Source organism: Muscardinus avellanarius (genome assembly GCF_963383645.1).
Source record: "Muscardinus avellanarius genome assembly, chromosome: 9".
In the NCBI taxonomy this organism is placed as follows: domain Eukaryota; kingdom Metazoa; phylum Chordata; class Mammalia; order Rodentia; family Gliridae; genus Muscardinus; species Muscardinus avellanarius.
This window is the reverse complement of record NC_137795.1, coordinates 46019382-46040515: the sequence shown is the minus strand read 5'-3', so window position 1 is coordinate 46040515 and position 21134 is coordinate 46019382. Positions and strand designations below refer to the sequence as shown.

General features: G+C 41.6%; 1 protein-coding gene across 1 annotated transcript in view; it reads left to right on the top strand.

Moving 5' to 3' along the window:
* Positions 1–21134, top strand: part of RINT1 (RAD50 interactor 1) — a gene marked incomplete at both ends in the record, with an annotated part of 52744 nt that overhangs the window by 26824 nt on the left and 4786 nt on the right. The window contains 3 exons of the mRNA XM_080701184.1: positions 2756–2893; positions 7115–7314; positions 19923–20137. Coding sequence (XP_080557310.1) covers positions 2756–2893; positions 7115–7314; positions 19923–20137 — 553 coding nt within the window. The remainder of the gene's footprint in view (positions 1–2755; positions 2894–7114; positions 7315–19922; positions 20138–21134) is intronic.

Sequence of the window (21134 nt, the reverse complement as noted above, 5' to 3'; positions counted from 1 at the left end):
AAGAAACTGCTCTTCCTGTCCACCAACCCTCTTAGCTTTCTCCTTCCTTAGCTCTCCTTCTCCTTCCCCCCGCTAGGGCATGCGCGCCTTTTAACCTTCTCCTGGGCGGGCAGGTGGTAGCACGAGGCGTTGCGTCGCTAATTATCCGTAAGGCGCCTGATAGGGCTCACTGCGCAGGCTCAGGGCACCGCCAGCCTCGTGAGCCTCGTGACTTGGCTGCAAGCCCAGGCGCCATCTTGAGTCCACACTGGCAACAAGCCTGGGTGCCACCTCGGTCCTGCCGAGTGGGCCCCGACAGATACCCTATTTCAAAAATAAAAGAATCAAAAATAGGGCCGGGGAAGTAGAATGCCCCTGGGTTCAATTCCCAGTATCATTAAAAAAAAAAAAATTACCTAATTGCCTTCAGAAGTAACTTTATTTTCTTCCCAGGAAACTTCAGCTTTGCTTAGAATTACCTTTACATGTTTCTAGAGTACAATAGTTCAGCCAGTAGAATGTGTGACTGTTTTTTGGATTTTACCATATAGTATTTATAGTCTTTGTAGGATCCTTTTGGATGTAGCTTGTCTAGTCAACATATCTATTTTGACTATGTAAACCCAGAAATAGAGCATTTTAAAAATAGTGCAACTTGCTGGGTATGCTGGCCCATGCCTGTAATCCCAGCACTAAGAGGCTGAGACAGGAGGATTGTAGGTTTGAAGCTAGCCTCAGCAATTTAGAGACCCTGTTTCCAGATTAAAAATAAAAATAGGGCTGAGGCTATAGCCCAGAGTTAAAGACCTCTGGGTTCCATCCTCAAGTACCACATATAAAACAATAATTAATTTTAAAAGGTAGTACAGGCTGGGCGTGGTGGCGCACACTTGTAATCCCCATGTTTGGGAGGCTGAGACAGGAGGTTCAAAGCCAGCCTCAGCTACTTAGTGAGGCTCTCAGTAATTTAGCGAGACCCTGTTTCCATATAAAATATAAAATAAGTCTGGGAGTGAAGCCCAGAAGTAGAAGACTCCTGGGTTCCATCCCCAGTACCACCAAAAATATAAATAAATGAAATAAAAATAAAAAGTAGTACAACTTGCTGGGCATGGTGGCACATGCCTATAATTCCAGTATTTGGGAGGCTGAGACAGAGGATCACAGGTTCAAAGCCAGCCTCAGCAATTTAGTGAGGCTCTTAGCATTTAGCAAGATACTATTTTCAGATTAAAAAAAAAAGGAGGGGCTAGGGGTGTAGCTCAGAGATAGAATGCCTCTGGATTCAATCCTCAACAACATATACAAAAGTACAATTTTAGCTGGCTATAGTGGCACATGTCTATAAATTCCAGGATTTGGGAGGCTGAGACAGGAGGATTACAGGTTCCAGGCCAGTCTCAGCAATGTAGCAAAACCTTGTTTCAAAATAAACGCCTTGGAAGCTGGGCGCGTAATGGTGCATGCTTATAATCCCAGCATTCAGGAGGCTGAGACCAGAGGATCGTGGTTTTTGGATAGCTTCAGCTCCGCAACTTAGTGAAGCCTTGTTTCAAAATAAAGAATAAAAAATAGGGCAGGGGGTGTAGCTCGGAGGTCAAACAGCCCTGGGTTTCGTCCCCAGACCCGCAAATAATAAAATAAATAAATAAATAAATAAATAAATAAATACACCTTAGGCTGGGAATGTAGCTCAGAGGTATAAATAAAATAAATAAATAAATATAAAATAAACGCCTTAGTAGAATGTTCCTGGGTTCAATCCTAGTACAAAAACAAAGCACAGTTTAGCTGAGGTGGTGGTACACACCAGTACTGGGAGGCTGAGACAAGGATGCAGGTTTGAGGACAGCCTCAGAATTTAGGAGATCCTATATTTAACTAATTAGTTAATTAATTAATTAAATTTTTTGTGGTGCTAGGGATTGAATCCATAGGCATTCTACCTCTGAGCTATACCTCTAGCCTGAGTTTTTATTCCTTATTTTGAAACAGGGTCTTACTAAGTTGCAGAGTGCCTCACTAGGTAGCTGAGGCTGGCCATGAACTCCGATCCTCCTGTCTTAGCCTTCCAAGTACTGAGATTACAAATGTGTACCACCACGCCTGGCCTAAATTTTTTAAAAAAGGACTTGGCATGTAGCTTGGAGGTAGAATGCTTCTGAGTTTAATCTCCATTACCCAAAACAAAAAATCAAAAGCACAACTAATAAAAGACTGTGGATTATTTTTCAGTACTGGGGATTTAACCCAGAGGCATTCTGCCTCTGAGCTATATCCCCAGCCATATATATATATATATGTATATGTATGTATGTATGTATGTATTTTTTTTTTTTTTGAAACAGGCTCTCACTAAGTTGTAGAGGGCCTCACTAAGTAGCTGAGGCTGCCCTCCTGTCTCAGCCTCACAAGTACTGGGATTACAAGTGTGTACCACTACACCTGGCTTATAGATTTATTTATTTTATTTTTAATTTATTTTTTATTTTTTGTGGTACTGAAGGTGGAACCCTGGGGCTTTTCTACCTCTGGGCTATGCTCCCAGACTTATTATTATACTTTATTTGGAAGCAGCATCTCACTAAGTTGCTGAGAGCCTCACTAAGTAGCTGAGGCTGGCTTTGAACCTGTGCGATCCTCCTGTCTCAGCCTCCCAAGCGCGGGGATAGATTTATTTTACATAGAGAAATCATCACTTCTAAAAAATTGTGGGTTGAAAATTTAGGAATAACTCTACCTACTTAATTGACATAACTCTTTTTTCTTCTATCAGTTGCTCTTCAGAAAATGGATTCGATGCTTTCCTCAGAAGCTGCCTGGGTGTCCCAGTATAAGGATGTCACTGATGTGGATGAAATGAAGGTTCCAGATTGTGCAGAAACTTTTATGACTCTACTTTTGGTGATAACTGGTAAGTGTAAGTGGAATGGACGTTTCCTTTCTGGGGTTCTTGTTTGAGAAGTATGAAGAGTGACACTTGCAGACAATAGAAAGGCCAGCAGGGAGTTTATTGTAAGGAGAACAGGGAAGGGACAAAGAGGCAGGACACCCTTGCAGGCAGTGAGGACCCTGGAGTCCAGCAGCCGCTCTGGACACTGCTTGGGTTTAGGCCAAGCCACGTGCTGTCAGTTGCAAACTGCTTTCTCCCAAAGTCCACACGATCTACCAAAGAGAGGTGCAGGCCAGCCCCAGGGGACTTGTCGGACTCACTGTCCAGCAGATGCCTTCCAGCCCCTACCCGAGAGTTGCCTGGGCCAGGTGCCAATTACTCACCACTTTCTCTCAAAGCCAACACGACCTGCGAGAGAGAGGAAAGCTCCCCAAAGGGAGGTGTTCCTGAGTGGGGAAAACCCACTGGAGTGACTGGTCTAGGTGTTTATTTATTTCTGAGTCTCCTGTCTAGCTGGGGTGTCAGAGGCTGGCCACGAACCTGCAGTTCTTCAGTCTCAGCCTCCCAAATACTGGGATACAAGCATGTGCCACCACACCCAGCTTATTTTTTATTTTGAAACAGGATTTCACTAAGTTACTGAGGCTGGCCTTGAACCTGCGATCCTCTGGTCTAGGATTACAGGCATGTGCAACCATACCCAGCTATATTTTAAAAGTACTCATTTTTCACATGGTACTTTTTGTAGTAATTAAAAAAATTACTATTATACAGTGGTTTTTAAAATCAAATTCAGTTTCAGCTGGGCATAGTGGTGTATACATGTAGTCCCAGTACATGGGAAGCTGAGACAAGAGGATGACAGGTTCATGGCCAGCCTCAGCTACTTGAGGCCCTCCACAACTTAGTGAGACTTTTTTTCAAAATAAAGAATAAAAAATAGAACTGGGAAGCTGGGTGTGGTGGCACACGCTTGTAATCCCAGCATTTGGGAGGCTGAGACAGGAGGATCACGGTTCATGGACAGCCTCTGCTACTACTTAGTGAGGCCCTTTGCAACTTAGTGAGACCTTTTTTCAAAAGAAAGATTGAATAAAATAGGGCTGGGGGTGTAATTGGAGGTAGAATGCCCCTGGGTTCCAAAGGCTGGGGGTGTAGCTCAGAGGTAGAATGACCCTGGGTTCAATCCCCAGTACTGTAAAAAAAAAAAAAAAGAAAAGAAAAAAAAAAAAGAATCAAATTCAGTTTCTATTTTAGGAGAAATCTAGCACAATATTCTAACTTTTGGAGTATGTATGTATGTATGTATGTATGTATGTATTTTGTGGTACTAGGTATGGAACTCAGGGGCTTTTTTCCTCTGTGCTATACTCCCAGACCTGTTTTATACTTTATTTGAAAGCAGGGTCTCAACTAAGTTGCTGACAGCCTCACTAAGTAGCTGAGTCTGGCTTCAAACAAGCCTGTGTGATCCTCCTGTCTCAGCCTTTCAAGCGCTGGGATTACAAGTGTGTGCCACCATGCCCGGCTAGTACTTATTTTAAAATGTGCTTTTATTGGTGCATTATAGTCTCATATCGTAATGTAAATCCTGTTGACAGTACCTGCAGATGGCACTTGGTGGCCCCTCCCCAACTTTTGGATTTTAAATAATTTAAGTGATATACATGAGGGAAAACTTCTTGAATTGTTACATAAAATCAAATAAGAATTTAATTTCATGACTAAAATTTTCTTGCCACTCAGTTTGTGTGTGTGTGGTGTGTGTGTGATATTGAGGATTAAACCCATGGGTATTCTACCTCTAAGCTACAACCCAGCCCTATTTTATTTTTTATTTTGGGGGGCACTGAGGATTGAACTCAGGGGCATTCTACCTCTGAGCTACACCCCCCGGCCCAGTTTTATTTTTTATTTATTTTTTATTTATTTATTTATTTATTTTTTATTTTGAAACAGATTCTAACTAAGTTGCAGAGAGCCTCACGAGTTTGCTGAGGCTGGCCATGAACCTGTGATCTTCCTACCTTAGCCTCCCAAGTACTAGTATTCTAAGCCTCCACCACCATGCCTGGCATTTTTTATGTTCCCACTAAATTGTAGAGGGCCTCACTAAATTGCTGAGGCTGGCTGGGAATCTCCAATCCTCCTGTCTTAGCCTCCCAAGTACAAGTACTAAGATTATAAGTGTGTGCCACCATGCCATTCAGTTTTTTTTTTTTTTTTTTTTTTTGTGGTGCTGGGGATTGAACCCAGGGGTATTCTACCTCTGAGCTATATCCCCAGCCCTATTTTTTAATTCTTTATTTTGGAACAGGGTCTCACTAAGTTGTGGAGGGCCTCCTAAGTAGCTGAGGCTGGCTGCAAACCTGGATCCTCCTGTCTCAGCCTCCCAAGTACTGGGATTACAAGTATATGTCACCACACCAGGCTGCCATTCAGCTTTTTAACTGTCTTCAGTAAATAGTAATTGACCTAAGTTAAATTAGTTTTTTTTTCCCCAAGAGACAAGATATTACTATGTTCCCAAGGCTGGCCTTGAATTCCTGGGCTCAAGCAATCCTGTTGCCTCAGCCTCTCAAGTAGGTGAGAGTACAGGCACATGCCACTGTGCCTTCCACAAACCTAAATATTGAATATTATTTTCTTGACCCTGATTTATCAAGGACTGCAGAAGATAATAAAATAATAAAGTAACTTGCAGGATTGGTATATAATAGGAATTCTCATCATGCAAAGTCTTTTTGGCTATAGCCAGGCGTGGTGGTGGATACCTGTGGAACCCTCAGTTACACATTACCAAATTTTAAAGTAATCAACCACAGGGCCTGTGGAACGAACACGCCTATAATTCCAGTACTTGGGAGGCTGAGAGAGTATGATAGATGTGAGGCCAGCCTCAGCAAGATCCTGCTTTAAAATAAAAAAAATTAAAGCTAGGCGTGGTGGGGCATTCATGTAATCCCAGCATTTGGGAGGCTGAGACAGGAGATTGTGGTTCACAGCCACAGCTGCTTAGTGAGGCCCTTTGCAACTCAGTAAGACCTGTTTCAAAATAAAGAATAAAAAATAGGGATGGGGGTATAGCTCGGAGGTAGAATGCCCCTGAGTTTCATGCCCAGTACCACACACACACAAAGATAAAATTAAATTAAAAAATTAAAAATAAAAAAGGAGTTGAGCATGGTGGCACACACTTGTAATCCCAGTACTTGGGAGACTGAAACAGGAGAATCACAAGTTCGAAGCCAGCCTCAGCAGCTTAGTGAGGCCCTATTTCAAAATAAAGAATAAAAAATAGGGCTTGAGGTCTACCTCAGAGGTAAAATGCCCCTGGGTTCAATCCATAGTACAATAAATAAATAAATGAATGAATAAATAAATAAATAAATAAATACTGGAAGTGTAGCTTAGGTAGAGTGCCCCAATGGTATAATCCCTAGAAAAAATTGTTTTCTGTTACCTATTTTTTGCCCCAACTGTTTTTCCTGGATTTTTGTTTTTTGTGATGCTGGGTATTGATCTTAGGGACTCTGTATCATTGAGCTACACCTTCAGACCTTTTTGTTTTTTGAAATGGGGTCTTGTTAAGTTACCCAGGCTGGCCTCAAACTTCTGATTCTTTTGCCTAAGCCTCTTGAGTAGCTGGAATTATAGGTGTCCCTGAAATATTTAAAGCACATTTCAGACATCTTATGTTACCTGCAAATTTGTATATATGTTTCTTATTTAAGTTCCTCCTTTTAAAAAAAATGCCATTTACTTGTTGAAGAAATTGAGAGATTTTAAAATATAATTTTCACTGAGTATGGTGGCACACACTTGTAATTCCAGTATTCGGGAGGCTGAGACAGGAGGATAGCAGATTCAGCCTAAGCTACGTAGTGAGGCTCTCCACAATTTAGTGAGACCCTGTTTTTGTTATTTGTTTTTTTGGTTTTTGTACTGGGGATGGAACCTAGGGCTTCCTACCTCCAAGCTACACTCACTCACAGACCTATTTTCTATTATTTTCTATTTTATTTGGAAACAGGGTCTCACTAAGTTGCTGAGGCTGGCTTCGAACCTGTGTGATCCTCCTGTTTCAGCCTCCCAAGCACTGGTATTACAAGCGTGTGCCACCACGCCCAGCTCTGGTCAACTGATTTTTGACAAAGGTAGCAAAAAAGTTTCATAGGGAAAACCTATAGCTATTATCATGTACAGTACTAAAAACCTTCATATGTTTGCCTTTCTCCACAGACAGGTATAAAAATCTCCCAGCAGCCTCCCGAAAGCTGCAGTTCCTGGAGTTACAGAAGGACTTAGTAGATGATTTTAGGATCCGATTAACACAAGTAATGAAAGAAGAAACTAGAGCCTCCCTTGGTTTCCGCTACTGTGCAATTCTTAATGCTGTGAACTACATCTCAACTGTACTAGCAGATTGGGCTGACAATGTTGTGAGTTTATATGCTTTTATATTATGTAATGTGTTAGTCGTTTGAATTATTATTATTATTGTGTGTGGGGGGGGGTACTGGGGGTCGATCCCAGAGGCTTTTTACCTCCGGGCTACACTCCCAGACCTTTTTTATATATTATTTGGAAACAGGGTCTCACTAAGTTGCTGAGAGCCTCACTAAGTAGCTGAGGCTGGTTTTGAACCTGTGCGATCCTCCTGTCTCAGCCTCCCAAGCGCGGGGATTATAAGCGTGCGCCACCACGCCCGGCTTCGTTTGAATTATTTTAACATTTTCAAATGTTGAATCTATTACAAGTAAAAAAATAATATGTAAGACAAAATTACAATGATATCAAACCTAGGAGATATGATTAAAGTACACATTTTTCAGCCTGTCATGATGGTGCATACTTGTAATCCCAGTATTTTGGTAACTGAGACAGGAGGATCTCAGGTTCATGGCCAGCCTTAACTAATTTGTGAAGCCTTCCACAACTTAGTGAGACCATGTTTTAAGATACAAGAATAAAGTCAGGCGTGGTGGTGCACACTTGTAATCCCAGCATTTGGGAGGCTGAGACTGGAGACAGACAGCCTCAGATACTTAGTGAGGCCCTTTGCAACTCAGTGAGACCCTGTTTCAAAATAAAGAATAAAATAGGGCAGGAAGTGTAGCTTGGAGGTCAAATGCCCCTGGGTTCCATGCCCAGACCCACAAAAAAATAAATAAGCCGGGCATGGTGGTGCGTGCTTGGAATCCCCGCGCTTGGGAGGCTGAGACAGGAGGATTGCACAGGTTTGAAGCCAGCCTCAGCTACGTAATGAGGCTCTCAGCAACTTAGTGAGACCCTGTTTCCAGGTAAAATATAAAATAGGGCCAGGAGTGGTGGCGCACACTTGTAATCCCCGCTCTTGGGAGGCAGAGACAGGAGGATCATGCAGGTTCGAAGCCAGTGGCGCTGGTTTAAGAGACCCTGTTTTGAAATAAAAATGTATAAAAATAGGTCTGGGAGTGTAGCCTGGAGGTAGAAGGATTTCCAGGAACCCCAGTACCACCAAAAAATAAAAATAAAAATAAATAAGCCGGGCGTGGTGGCGCACGCTTGTAATCCCTGCGCTTGGGAGGCGGAGACAGGAGGATCACACAGGTTCGAAGCCAGCCGCGTGCGCTGGCTTAGGAGACCCTGTTTCCAAATAAAAAATGTAAAAATAGGTCTGGGAGTAGCCTGGAGGTAGAAGAGCTTCCAGGAACCCCAGTACCACCACCAAAAAAAAATTAATAATAATAATAAAATAAATAAATAAATAAATAAATAAATAAATAGGTCTGGGAGTACAGCCCGGAGGTAGAAAGCCCCTGGGTTCCACCACCAGTACCACCCAAATAAATAAATAAACAAACAAATAAATAAAATAATAAAAATAAACAAGAATAAAATTCAGTTGAGAGTATAACCCAGAAGTAAAGTGCCCCTGGGTTTCATTCCCAGTACCACACACACAAAAAAAGTACATATTTTTCTCAATCAAATCTCAGTTAAAGTTGGGCGTGGTGGCACACGCTTGTAATCCCAGCATTCGGGAAGCTGAGACCCAGAGGATCGCAGTTTGTGGACAGCCTCAACTACTTAGTGAGGCCCTCTGCAACTCAGTGAGACCCTGTTTCAAAATAAAGATTAAAAAATAGGGTAGGGGGAGTAGCTCAGAGGTAGAATGCCCCTGGGTTCCATCCCCAGACCCGCAAAAAAAAAAAAAAAATCTCAGTTAAATAAGCCAGGTGTGAGGCCGGGCATGGTGGCACACGTTTGTAATCCCCGTGCTTGGGAGGCAGAGACAGGAGGATCGCACAGGTTCAAAGCCAGCCGCGTGCGCTGGCTTAGGAGATCCTGTTTCCAAATAAAAACGTAAAAATAGGTCTGGGAGTAGCCCGGAGGTAGAAGGGCTTCCAGGAACCCCAGTACCACCAAAAAAACAAAAAATAAAAAATAAATAAAAATAAAAATAAATAAATAAGCCAGATGTGGTGGTACACACTTGTAATCTTAGCATTTGGGAAGTGAAGACTGGAGGATCTCGGTTCATGAACAGCCTCAGCTATTTAGCAAGGCCCCTCACAACTCAGTGAGATCCTGTTTCAAAAAATAAAAAAGACTAAAAAATAGGACTCGGGTTGTAGCTTGGAGGTAGAATGCCCCTGAGTTCCATCCCTAGTACTGCAAAGAAAAGGAAAAAAAAAAAAAAAAAACTCAGATAAGTAATCCAGATATTTTAATGAACTTAATGATCCGAAGGCTGGCAATATATGTAAGTCAGTGGTAGACTTACCTAGTATGCGTAAGCCCCTGTGGCCAGTCCTCAGCACTACCAAAAAAGCACTAAAAATGAAAATAAACCTTTGATGAAACAGTTTTACCTGTGTTGGGTGGGGGGAGGTTACTGGGGATTGAAACCCGGGGCCTTATGCCTCTGGGATATACCCAGCCCTATTTATTATTTATTCATTTAAATAATTTATTTTTGAAACAACATCCCACTAAGTTGTTGAAGGCCTAAGTTGATGAGGCTGGCTTTGAACCTTTATTCTTCCTGTCTCAGATCCCCAAAGCACTACAGGTGTGTGCCGCTATGCCCCGCTGAAACAGTTTATAGAATGAATCTTTTCCTCTTTCAATTTTGTATTCAGGAACTATTCATATAGGGTAATTGCCATCACAGAAAAATCATCATTAAACAATGATGTTGAAGTCACTAACATTGAAGCTGGGTGCGGTGATGCATGCTTGTAATCCCAGTACTTAGGAGACTGAGACTGGAAGATCGCGGTTTGTGGCCAGCCTCAGCTATTTTGTAAGGCCCTCAGCAACTTAGTGAGACCCTGTTGTTAAAAAATAAAGAATAGCCGGGCATGGTGGCTCACGCTTGTAATTCTCACGCTTGGGATGCAGAGACAGGAAGATCACTCAGGTTCAAAGCCAGCCTTGCTGGCTTAAGAGACCCTGTTTCCAAATAAAATACAAAAAATAGGTCTGGGAGTATAGCCCAGAGGTAGAAGGGTTCCATCCCCAGTACCACCAAAAAAAAAAAAAAAAAAAAAAAAAAAAGAATAAAAAAGTAGGGCTGGGAGTGGCTCAGATATAGAATGCCCCTGGGTTCCATCCCCAGTACCACAAGAAAAGAAAAGAAAGGAAGGAAGGAAGAAATAAAGAGAAAGAAAGAAAAAGAAATCACTAACATTGAGGATTTTGTGCTAGAGATATTGCTCAGTGGCCTGAGGATTTGCCTAGTGTGCATCAGACCCTGGGCGCTCATTCCCTGGCACTGCAAAATACATTAAAAAAAAATAATAGTAAGAGCCGGCCATGGTGGTACATGCTTGTAATCCCAGTACTTGGGAGGCTGAGATAAGACCTTGTTTCCTAATAAAAAATAAATAAAATAAGCCAGGTGTGGTGGCGCACATTTGTAATCCCAGAATTTGGGAGGCTGAGAGGATTGCATAGGTTCGAAGCCAGCCTCAGCTACTTAGTGAGGCTTTCAGCAACTTAGCGAGACCCTGTTTCCAAATAAAGTATAAAATGGGTCTGGGAGTATATAGCCAGGAGGTAGAAAAGTCTTTGGGTTCCACCCCCAGTACCACAAAAAAAAAAAAAGGAAAAAAATCAAGGACTTTAAAAGAATAATATTTTATACCTCTTGAATGTCTTCAAAAGATGAAAAATAATGAAGAGCCAGGCGTGGTGGCACATGCTTGTAATCCCTGCGCTTGGGAGGCTGAGACAGGAGGATCACACAGGTTTGAAGCCAGCCTCAGCTACTTAGTGAGGCTCACAGCAACTTAGTGAGACCCTGTTTCCAAATAAAATATAAAAAAGGTCTGGGAGTATAGCCCGGAGGTAGAAAGCCTCTGGGTTCCACCCCTAGTACCACCAAAAAAAAAAAAAAAAAAAGAAGAATCCTGAAAAAGAAGTATATTTTAAGTTTTAATTATTTTGTACACTAAAAAATCATTTACAAGGCCAGGTGTGGTGGTGCATGCTTGTAATCACAGTATTTGGGAGGCTGAGACAGGAGGATCACAAGTTTGCAGCCAGCTTCAGCTACTTACTGATGCCCTCCGCAACTTAGTGAGACCTTGTTTCAAAATAAAGAATAAAAAAATAGGGCTGAGGAGTGTAGCTTGGAGATAGAATGCCCCTGGGTTCAATCCTCAGTAACACACACACACACACACACACACACACACAAAAAAAAAATTATTTACACCTGGGGATGTGGTTCAATCAGTCGTAGAATGCTTGCCTAGCATGCACAAGGCCCTGGATTTGATCTTTAATACTTCAAAGGGGGGGTAGATCAGGAAAAATAACCCCTTGTCCTGTTGTTGTCCAGCTACTTATACAACTTTTGTTTCATTTTAACGTCTGTCTTGCTCTTACTCTCCTTTTCCTTTGGTATTAGGGATTGAACATAGGGGCATTCTATCTCCAAGCCACATCCCTAGCCTTTTTATTTATTTTGAAACATCTTTCTGAATTGCTAATGCTGGCCTTGAACCCACAATCCTTCTGTCCCAGCCTCCCAAGTACTAGGATTACAGGTATATCCCACCACATTCAGTTAAGCAAAGAAAATAAAATAATTAGCCAGGCATGGTGGTACATGGCTGTAATCCCAGTACTTGAGAGGCCAAGACAGGAGGATAATGGGTTTGCAGCCAGCTTTAGCATCTTAATGAGGCCCTCTGCAATTTAGTGAGACCCTGTTTCAAAACTAAAAATAAAATAGGGCTGGGATAAATAATTATTTTATAGAGCCGGGCGTGGTGGTGCACGGTTGTAATCCCAGCATTTGGGAGGCTGAGACCCTATGATTGCGGTTCGCGGACAGCCTCAGCTACTTAGTGAGGCCCTCTGCAACCTAGTGAGACCCTGTTTCAAAATAAAGAATTAAAAAATAGGGCAGGGGGTATAGCTTGGAGGTCAAATGCCCCTGGGTTCCATCCCCAGACCCGCCCCCAAAAAATTATTTTATAGAATGTATTTGATATAGAGTATAAGAAGTGCTGTGTGTGTGTGTGTGTGTGTGTGTGTGTGTGTGTGTGTGTGTTGAATCGAGGGGCATTCTACCTCTGAGCTACACGCCCTACCCTTGTTTTGTTTTGTTTGTTTTGAAACAGGGTCTCTCTAGGTTGCTGAACATCTCCCTATGTTGCTGAGGTTACCCTAGAACCTACAATCCTCTTGTTTCAGCCTCCCAAGAACTGAGATTAGAGGCATGTACCACTGCATCTGGCTACTTAGCTTTATTAAGTCAACTAGTCAGCATATATTCATTCATTTTGTACTTTTCTGGGTCATGTTTCTAATTTCAGTAAGTATTCTCCAGCTCCCGCACTGCCCCACTTGCTGCTAAAGCTCTTTCAATGGTATGAAACAAATTGTCATTCTTGATTCATATGCCAGATGATCTAATAAGAGACTCATTCAGGGGCATATTTTTAGCTTCACTGAAATTACTTGTGGAACATCATTAACTACTTTACTTGGTACCATAGTGTGTTAACAAAGATGAAGTAGCCATCATGTCCACCCTTAGAAAACTTAAAAACTGATGCTGAATTAACTACATCCTCTGTCAACAGAGAAATGACCAGACTTCAGAGTTGATCCCTCAAACTGAATTCTGTGTCCTTGCACAATTTTTTATCAAGTCCTTTAATGATCCTGTCGTTCACAGCCTTTCAGCCTGTGAATGCTTTAAATAAAAATCAGTAAAGCCCTTTTGTTACATAATTACATATCTAGGAAAAGAAAAAATAATGGACAGAGTTCAGCTTCCATTCATTCAAATATTTCTACTGATAACTGTTGTCAGGGTATGCCAAGCCTGAAATTGCCAGTCATTCAGAATTAGGGCGACAGAAATCCAATTCAAACTGGCCTAAATAGTGGGGCAGGGATGGGTGAGGCCTAGCTGAAGCTGACTCTGGTCTCGTTCTCAGGCAGGCTCTGGACATGTGGTTGTAGGTCTCCCAGGCTCACACACTCTATGATTTCACCAGAAATACAAAAGTGGTCTCTCATATATCCTTTCCTAGAAAATCACTAGTGTGTCCAGTGTATGGTATTAGTTACATGTCTATCTCTGGCACCTAAGGTAAGGGAATGCCACCGAGTTTAGTGGTCAGCAGTGGAGAAGAGGTGACTCTCCAAAGGAAATTTGGAGTACTGAAACTCTCATCAAAAAAAAAAAAAAAAGGAAAAGATGCTGGTTAGGTAACAGCAGCTAATGCCTGTGACATGTTACCATATAAAAAGATATGGAGAGAGCTTAAGAGAATGAGTAATGGTCTAGGTTCATGTTGGGTAGTCTCAATTTAGTAGTAAATGTTCAAAAAAATTGACCACCAGGTTGATACATTTTATTATCCATAAAGTTTTGGGGGGAACTTTATATGGCTTTTGGGTTTTATTAATTTTCAGTGAGTTTTATTCCAAGACCTTTGAAAGAAAAGCAACCAAAAATTCCTAAGGCAAGCTGGCGTGGTGGCACATGCTTGTAATCGCAGTACTTGGGAGGCTGAGATGGGAAGATCACAGGTTTGAAGACAGCCTCGACAGCTTAATGAAGCCCTCTGCAACTTAGTGAGACCCTGTTTCCAAATAAGAAATAAAACTGGACTGGGGATTTAGCTCAGAGGTAGAATGCCTCTGGGTTCAATCCTCAGTGCCATGGTGGGAGGGATTCCTAAGGCAACATCTCAAGGGTAACCAAATATTTGATGCTTTTAACATAGTTTATTATTATATGTTTATTGTTTAATGCTATTTAGAGTCTTATTTAAAAAAAATAACATTGACAAAATGACTAATGATCACTGGGTGTGGTGGCGCATGCTTGTAATCCCAGCGCTTGGGAGGCTGAGACAGGAGGATCGCATAGGTTTGAAGCCAGCCTCAGCTACTTAGTGAGGCCCTCAGCAACTTAGTGAGACCCTGTTTCCAAATAAAGTATAAAACAGGTCTGGGAGAATAGCCAGAGGTAGAAAGCCCCTGGGTTCCACCTCCAGTACCACCAAAAAAAAGACTTAATGATCTGTAGTTACTTGTTTTTGTGTGTGTGTTACTAAGGATTGAACCCAGGATCATTATACCTCCAAGCTACACCCCCAGCCCTTTCTTATTTATTTTATGTGGTACTGATGATCAAGCACAAGGACATTCTACCTCTGAGCTACATCCCCAGTCCTATTTTTTATTCTTTATTTTGAAACAGGGTCTCACTAAGTTGTGGAGGCCTCACTGTTTAGTTGAGGCTGGCTGCAAACTGTGATCCTCCTGTTTCAGCCTCCCAAGTACTGGGATTACAAGCATAAGGTTTCATGCCTGGCTTTTTAAAAAAATTTTTATTGGTGCATTATATTCATACATCATATTGGGGTAAAAAACTTGTGTGTACAAACATGCACACATCACTGATTTAACCCCTACCCAATTCCCACCCCATTCCCTCCCCTTCCCTCCATCCTTTGCTCAGCTTAGTGGTTGACTTTGATATGTTTTAAATAGGAGCTTGCAGCTGAGCGTGGTAGAACACGCTTGTGATCCCAGCATTTGGGAGGCTGAGACAGGAGGATAGCAGTTTGCAGACAGCCTCTGCTACTTAGTGAAGCCCTCCATAACTTAGTGAGACCCTGTTTCAAAAATAAAGAATAAAAATAAGGCAGAGGGTGTAGCTCAGAGGTCAAATGCCCCTGGGTTCCACCCCCAGACCTGCAAAAAAAAAAAAAAAAAAAAAATTAATAGGAGTTTGCTAGTTTGCTGAGAGTCGTACTTAGTTGCAAAGGCTGATCTTAAACCTTTGATCCTCCTGTCTTGGCTTCCCAAGTACTGGGATTACAGGTATGTACCACCATGACCAGTTTGTAGTTGTATTTTTGAGAAATAAAATTTTGGATATTCATGGTTAATCTTAAATGTTTATTAATAAGCCAGGTGTGTGGCATATACCCATAATCTTAATACTTGGGAGGCTGAGATACCAGGAGGATTACAGTTTTGAGACTAGCCTAGTTCAAAAAAAGGGGGTGGGTAGTTCAGTGGTAGAGCACTCCTGGGCTCAATCCCCAGAACCCCATGCAAGCTTATTAATATTGCCAAGGTTTTTTGTTGTTGTTTGTTAAGTGCATGATTACTGTAGAAAGGAATGAAGGAGAAAGCATTTTTTTGCTCTACATAAGTAATGTATGTAATACAAAATTCAAAAAGCCACAAAATAGTATAGAGTGAAAAGAGATCTTAAATCCTCCCCAAGGCCTATCACTTTATCAATTTCTTGTCTATCTTAACAAAGCTACTTATAAAAACATACACCTACAATCCTAGTACTTGGGAGGCTGAGACAAGATGATAACAGGTTCAAAGTTGGCTTCAGCAACATAGCGAGACTCAGCAGCCTAGCAAGACCCTATTAAAAAAAAAAAAAAGCCAGAGCTGGGTGTGGTGGCACTCACTTGTGATCCCAGTACTTGGGAGGCTGAGACAAGAGGATCAAGGTTCACAGACAGCCTCAGCTACTTAGTGAGGCCTTCTGTAACTTAGTGAGACCTTGTTTCAAAAAAATAAAAACTAGAGCCAGGCGTGGTGGCGCACGCTTGTAATCCCAGCATTCGGGAGGCTGAGACCAGAGGATTTCACGGACAGCCTCAGCTACTTAGTGAGGCCTTCTGCAACTCAGTGAGACCCTGCTTCAAAATAAAGAATAAAAAATAGGGCTGGGGGTATAGCTTGGAGAATGCCCTGTATTCCATCCCCAGTACTGCAAATAAATAAATAAATAAATAAATAAATAAATAAATAAATATAACAAACAGGGTTGGGAGTGTAGCTCAGAGGTAGAATGCCCCTGGGTTCCATCCCCAGTACTGGGGGAAAAAAAAAAAATACACCAGGCATGGTGGCACATGCTAGTACTTGGGAGGCAGAGACAGGAGGATCACAGGTTCTAGGACAGCCTCAGCTAGCAAGAACCTGGTTCAAAATAAAAATAAAAAATAGGACTGGGAGTGCAGCTTGGAGACAGAATGCCTCTGGGGTCAACCCCCAGTACCACAAAAATAAACAAACAAACAAATAAAAGGGCTGGGGTGTAGCTCAGAGGTAGATTATGCCCCTGGATTCAACTATTGTTTTTTTTTTAACAATTTTTTTATTGAGCATAAATAGTATACATTTACACTATATTTGGTGCCCTCTCCCCCCCCGCCCCCGTTTTCTCTTCCCCCCTCCCACCAATGGTTGTCCAGGTTAACCATGTCTTATTCATAATTTTACACATGTTCAGATGTAGACCCTCATTAATCAAGATCGGCCTTTCTCCTCTCCTATCTTTCCATTAAAACTTAGCTAGTATTTCCCTTCTAATATCTGGAGTCCCACTGGTATCCTTTGTGTTTCCTAGTTTGGGCATATTAGAGGAAACATATGTATCTTCTCCTTCTGTGCTTGGCTGATCTCACTTAACATGATGCTCTCCAGGGCTTTCCATCTTCTTGCAAATGATATAATTTTGTTCTTCTTTATGGCTGAATAGAATTCCATTGTGTGTATTTCCCACAGTTTTGCTATCCATTCATCTGTTGATGATGATCTGGGTTGGTTCCATATTTTGGCTATTACAAATTGTGCTGCTATGAACATAGGTATGCATATGTTGCTGTATTTCTTTGAATTCAACCCCTTTGGAAAGATACCCAGGAGTGGTATAGCTGGATCATATGGTGGATCTATTCCCACCTTTCTTAGGAATCTCCACACAGATCTCCATAGTGGCTGAACTAGTTTGCACTCCCACCAACAGTGTAAAAGAGTTCCTCTTTCCCCACATCCTCGCCAGCATTTGTTGTTGTTTGATTTCTTTTTGCTTGCTACTCTGACTGGGGTTAGATGGAATCTCAGTGTAGTTTTGATTTGCATCTCCCTGATGGCCAGTGATGAAGAACATCTTTTCATGTATCTATTGGCCCTTTGTATCTCTTCTTTTGTGAAGTGTCTATTTAGTTCATTTGCCCATTTCTTGATTGGGTTGTTTGTTTTGCTAGTGTAGAGTCTTTTGAGCTCTTTGTATACTCTGGATATTAGCCCCCTATCAGAATGGTGGCTGGTAAAGATCCTTTCCCATTCTGTAGGCTTCCTCTTTAGGTTATTGATAGTTTCCTTTGATGAGAAGAAACTTTTTAGTTTGATGTTATCCCACTTGTTTATTCTTGCTTTAATTTCCTGAGCTTTGGAGGTTTTGTTGAGAAAGTTACTGCCTGTGCCAATATGTTGTAGTGTTGAACCTATGTTCTCCTCTACTAACTTCACAGTCTCAGGTCTAATTTCTAAGTCTTTGATCCATCTTGAGTTGATTCCTGTGTTTGGTGAGATATAGGGGTTTAGATTCATCTTTTTACAAATGGTTAGCCAGTTCTCCCAGCACCACTTGTTGAAAAGGCTGTCTTTTCTCCAGCGTATGTGTTTGGCCCCTTTGTCAAAGATTAATTGACTAAAGATGTGTGGGTTTGTTTCTGTATCTTCTATTCTAATCCACTGGTCAGTATATCTGTTTTTGTGCCAGTACCATGCTGTTTTTACTACTATTGCTTTATAGTATAGTTTGAAGTCTGGGATTGTAATGCCTCCTGCGTGTTTCTTGTTATTGAGAATTGCTTTGGCTATTCTAGGTCTTTTCTTTCTCCATATGAAGTTCATGATTGATTTTTCTAGGTCTCTGAAGAATGTCACTGGTATTTTAATGGGAATTGCATTGAACCTATAGATCAGTTTTGGCAGAATGGCCATTTTGATGATATTTATTCTGCCTATCCATGAGCACGGGAGATCTTTCCATCTTCCAAGGTCTTCTTCTATTTCTTTCTTTAATGTTTTATAGTTTTTGTTGTAGAGGTCTTTTACATCTTGGGTTAGGTTTATTTTGCAGGTCTGGGGATGGAACCTAGGAGCATTCGACATCTGAGCTACACCCCCTATTTTTAATTCTTTATTTTAAATACGGTCTCACTAAGTTGCAGAGGGCCTCACTAAGTAGCTGAGGCTGTCCTCAAACCATGATCCTCTGGTCTCAGCCTCCTGAATGCTGGGATTACAGAGCGTGTGCCACCACGCCCGGCTTTTTTTCTTTTTTGTGGTACTGGAGATGAAACCTAGGGGCATTCTACCTCCGAGCTATACCCCAGCCCTATTTTTTATTCTTTATTTTTTGAAACAGGGTCTCACTGAGTTGCATAGGGCCTCACTAAGTAGTAGCTGAGGCTTGAGTCTGTTTGGGAATCTGTGATCCTCCTGTTTTAGCCTCCCAAATGCTGGGATTACAAGTGTGTGCCACCAAGCCTGGCTTTCAACTTACTCTTAGTGAAGGAAGTCAGTTATAAAGAACCACATATTAGCCTGGCGTGATGGTGCACGCTTGTAATCCCAGCGCTTGGAAGGCTGAGACAGGAGGATCACACAGGTTCGAAGCCAGCCTCAGCTACTTAGTGAGGCTCTCAGCAACTTAGTGAGACCCTGTTTCCAAATAAAGTATAAAAAATAGGTCTGGGACTATAGCCCAGAGGTAGAAAGCCCCTGGGTTCTACCCTCAGTAACCACAAAAAAACTAACAACAACCACATATTATGATTCCCTTTACATGAGATGTCCAGGATAGGCAAATCTATAGGTTAGTGGTTGCCTAGAGCTAGAGGGAGTGAGGAAAGAATTGGGGGATAAGGACTAAGAGAGAGATTTTTTTGTGGCAAGGAGATAATGACAGTGTTCCAAAATTGTGGTGATGGCAAGACCCTGAGCAACTTAGTGAGACCCTGTTTCAAAATAAAGAATAAAAAATTGGAGGTAGAATGTCCCCTGGGTTCAACCTCCAGTAACTGCAAAGATAGATAGATAGATAGATAGATAGATAGATAGATAGATAAAAAAGAAAAGAGCATGGGGATTGTAACTCAGAGGTAGGATGCTCCTGGATTCAATCCCAGTACCAAGAAAACAAATTAAAATAAATTAAAATTTTAGTAATGATTACACAACTTATTTTTTTGGTACCTTCTGAGCATTCTATCTGTGAGTTATACCCAGAGCCTCTTTTATTTTGAAACAGTTCTCACTAGGTTGCTAAGGGTCTTGCTAAATTGCTAAAGCTGGCCTTGAACTTGTGATCCTCCTGTCCAAGCCTCCCAAATACTGGGACTACAGGTGTAGGCCACCTTTCCAGGCTCTAAAGTGTACACTTTAAATGTGTGAACTGTGAATGGTATGGTATATAAATTCGATTTCAAGCTGGGCATAGTGGCACATGCTTTTAATTCCAGTACTTAGGAGGCTGAGACCGGAGGATCATGGGTTTGCAGCTAGCGTTAGCTACTTAGTGAGGCCCTCTGCAACTTAGTAAGACCCTGTTTCAAAATAAAAAATTAAAAATAGGGCTTGGAGGGGAGGGTGTAGCTTGGAGGTAGAATGCCCCTAGGTTTAATCTCCAGTATCACAAAAATAAATAATATTTTAAGATGTTAAAAGAAGTATATAAATAAATGTGTTATGTTTTTGGTTTCAGTTCTTTCTACAGCTCCAACAGGCGGCACTGGAGGTCTTTGCAGAGAATAACACCCTGAGTAAACTGCAGCTGGGACAGCTAGCTTCTATGGAGAGTTCTGTCTTTGATGACATGATTAACCTTTTAGAGCGTTTAAAGCACGATATGTTGACTCGTCAAGTAGACCATGTTTTTAGAGAAGTTAAAGATGCAGCAAAATTGTATAAGAGAGAAAGGTGTGTACATGGATATCACCTGTTAGCTTAGTGAAAGCTGAAAGATGGCACTTGCAGTCAGATTTCTAAGGCATGTAGATAGAAGAGGGTTTGGCCTTTCCTTTTTTTTGCAAAACTGGAGATTGAACCCAGGGGCATTCTACTTCTGAGCCACACACCCCCCTGCCCTATTTATTCTTTATTTTTAAACAGGGTCTAAGTTGCTGAGGGTGGCTGCAAACCTGTGATATGCTGTCTCAGCCTCCCAAGTACTGGGATTACAAGCATGCACCATCATATGTAGTCTTATTTTTTATTTTTTTTATTTATTTATTTTTTGGTGGTACTGAGGGTGGAACCCAGGGGCTTTTCTATCTCCAGACTATACTCCCAGACCTATTTTTTATACTTCATTTGGAAACAGGGTCTCACTAAGTTGCTGAGAGCCTCACTTAGTAGCTGAGGCTGGCTTTGAACCCGTGCGATCCTCCTGTCTCAGCCTCGCAAGTACTGGGATTACAAGCATGCGTCACCACGCCCAGCTTTATTTTTTATTTGAAACAGGATTTTGTAAGTTGTTGACACTGGCTTTGAACCTGCTGTCCTCCTGTTTCAGCTTCCCAAGTACTGGGATTACAGGCATGTACCACCATGCTGAGCCAGCTTTTTTTTTTTTTTTTTTTTTTTTGTAGTAAGGATGGAGCCCAGAGGCATTTTGCCTCTGAACTACACCCTTATCCCTATTTCATTCTTTTATTTTGAAATAGGATCTTACTAAGTTACTGAAGCTAGCTGTAAACCTGTACTTCTCCTGTCGCAGCCTCCTAAATACTGGTTTTACAAGCATGCACTACCATGTCTGAGCCCCAACCTTTCTTTTTCTTTTTCTTTTTTTTTTTTTTTGGTACTGGGGATGGAACTCAGGGCCTTTTTACCTCCAAGCTACACTCCCAGCCTATTTGTTTATTCTTTATTTTGAAACAGGGTCTCACTGAGTTGCAAAGGGCCTCACTAAGTA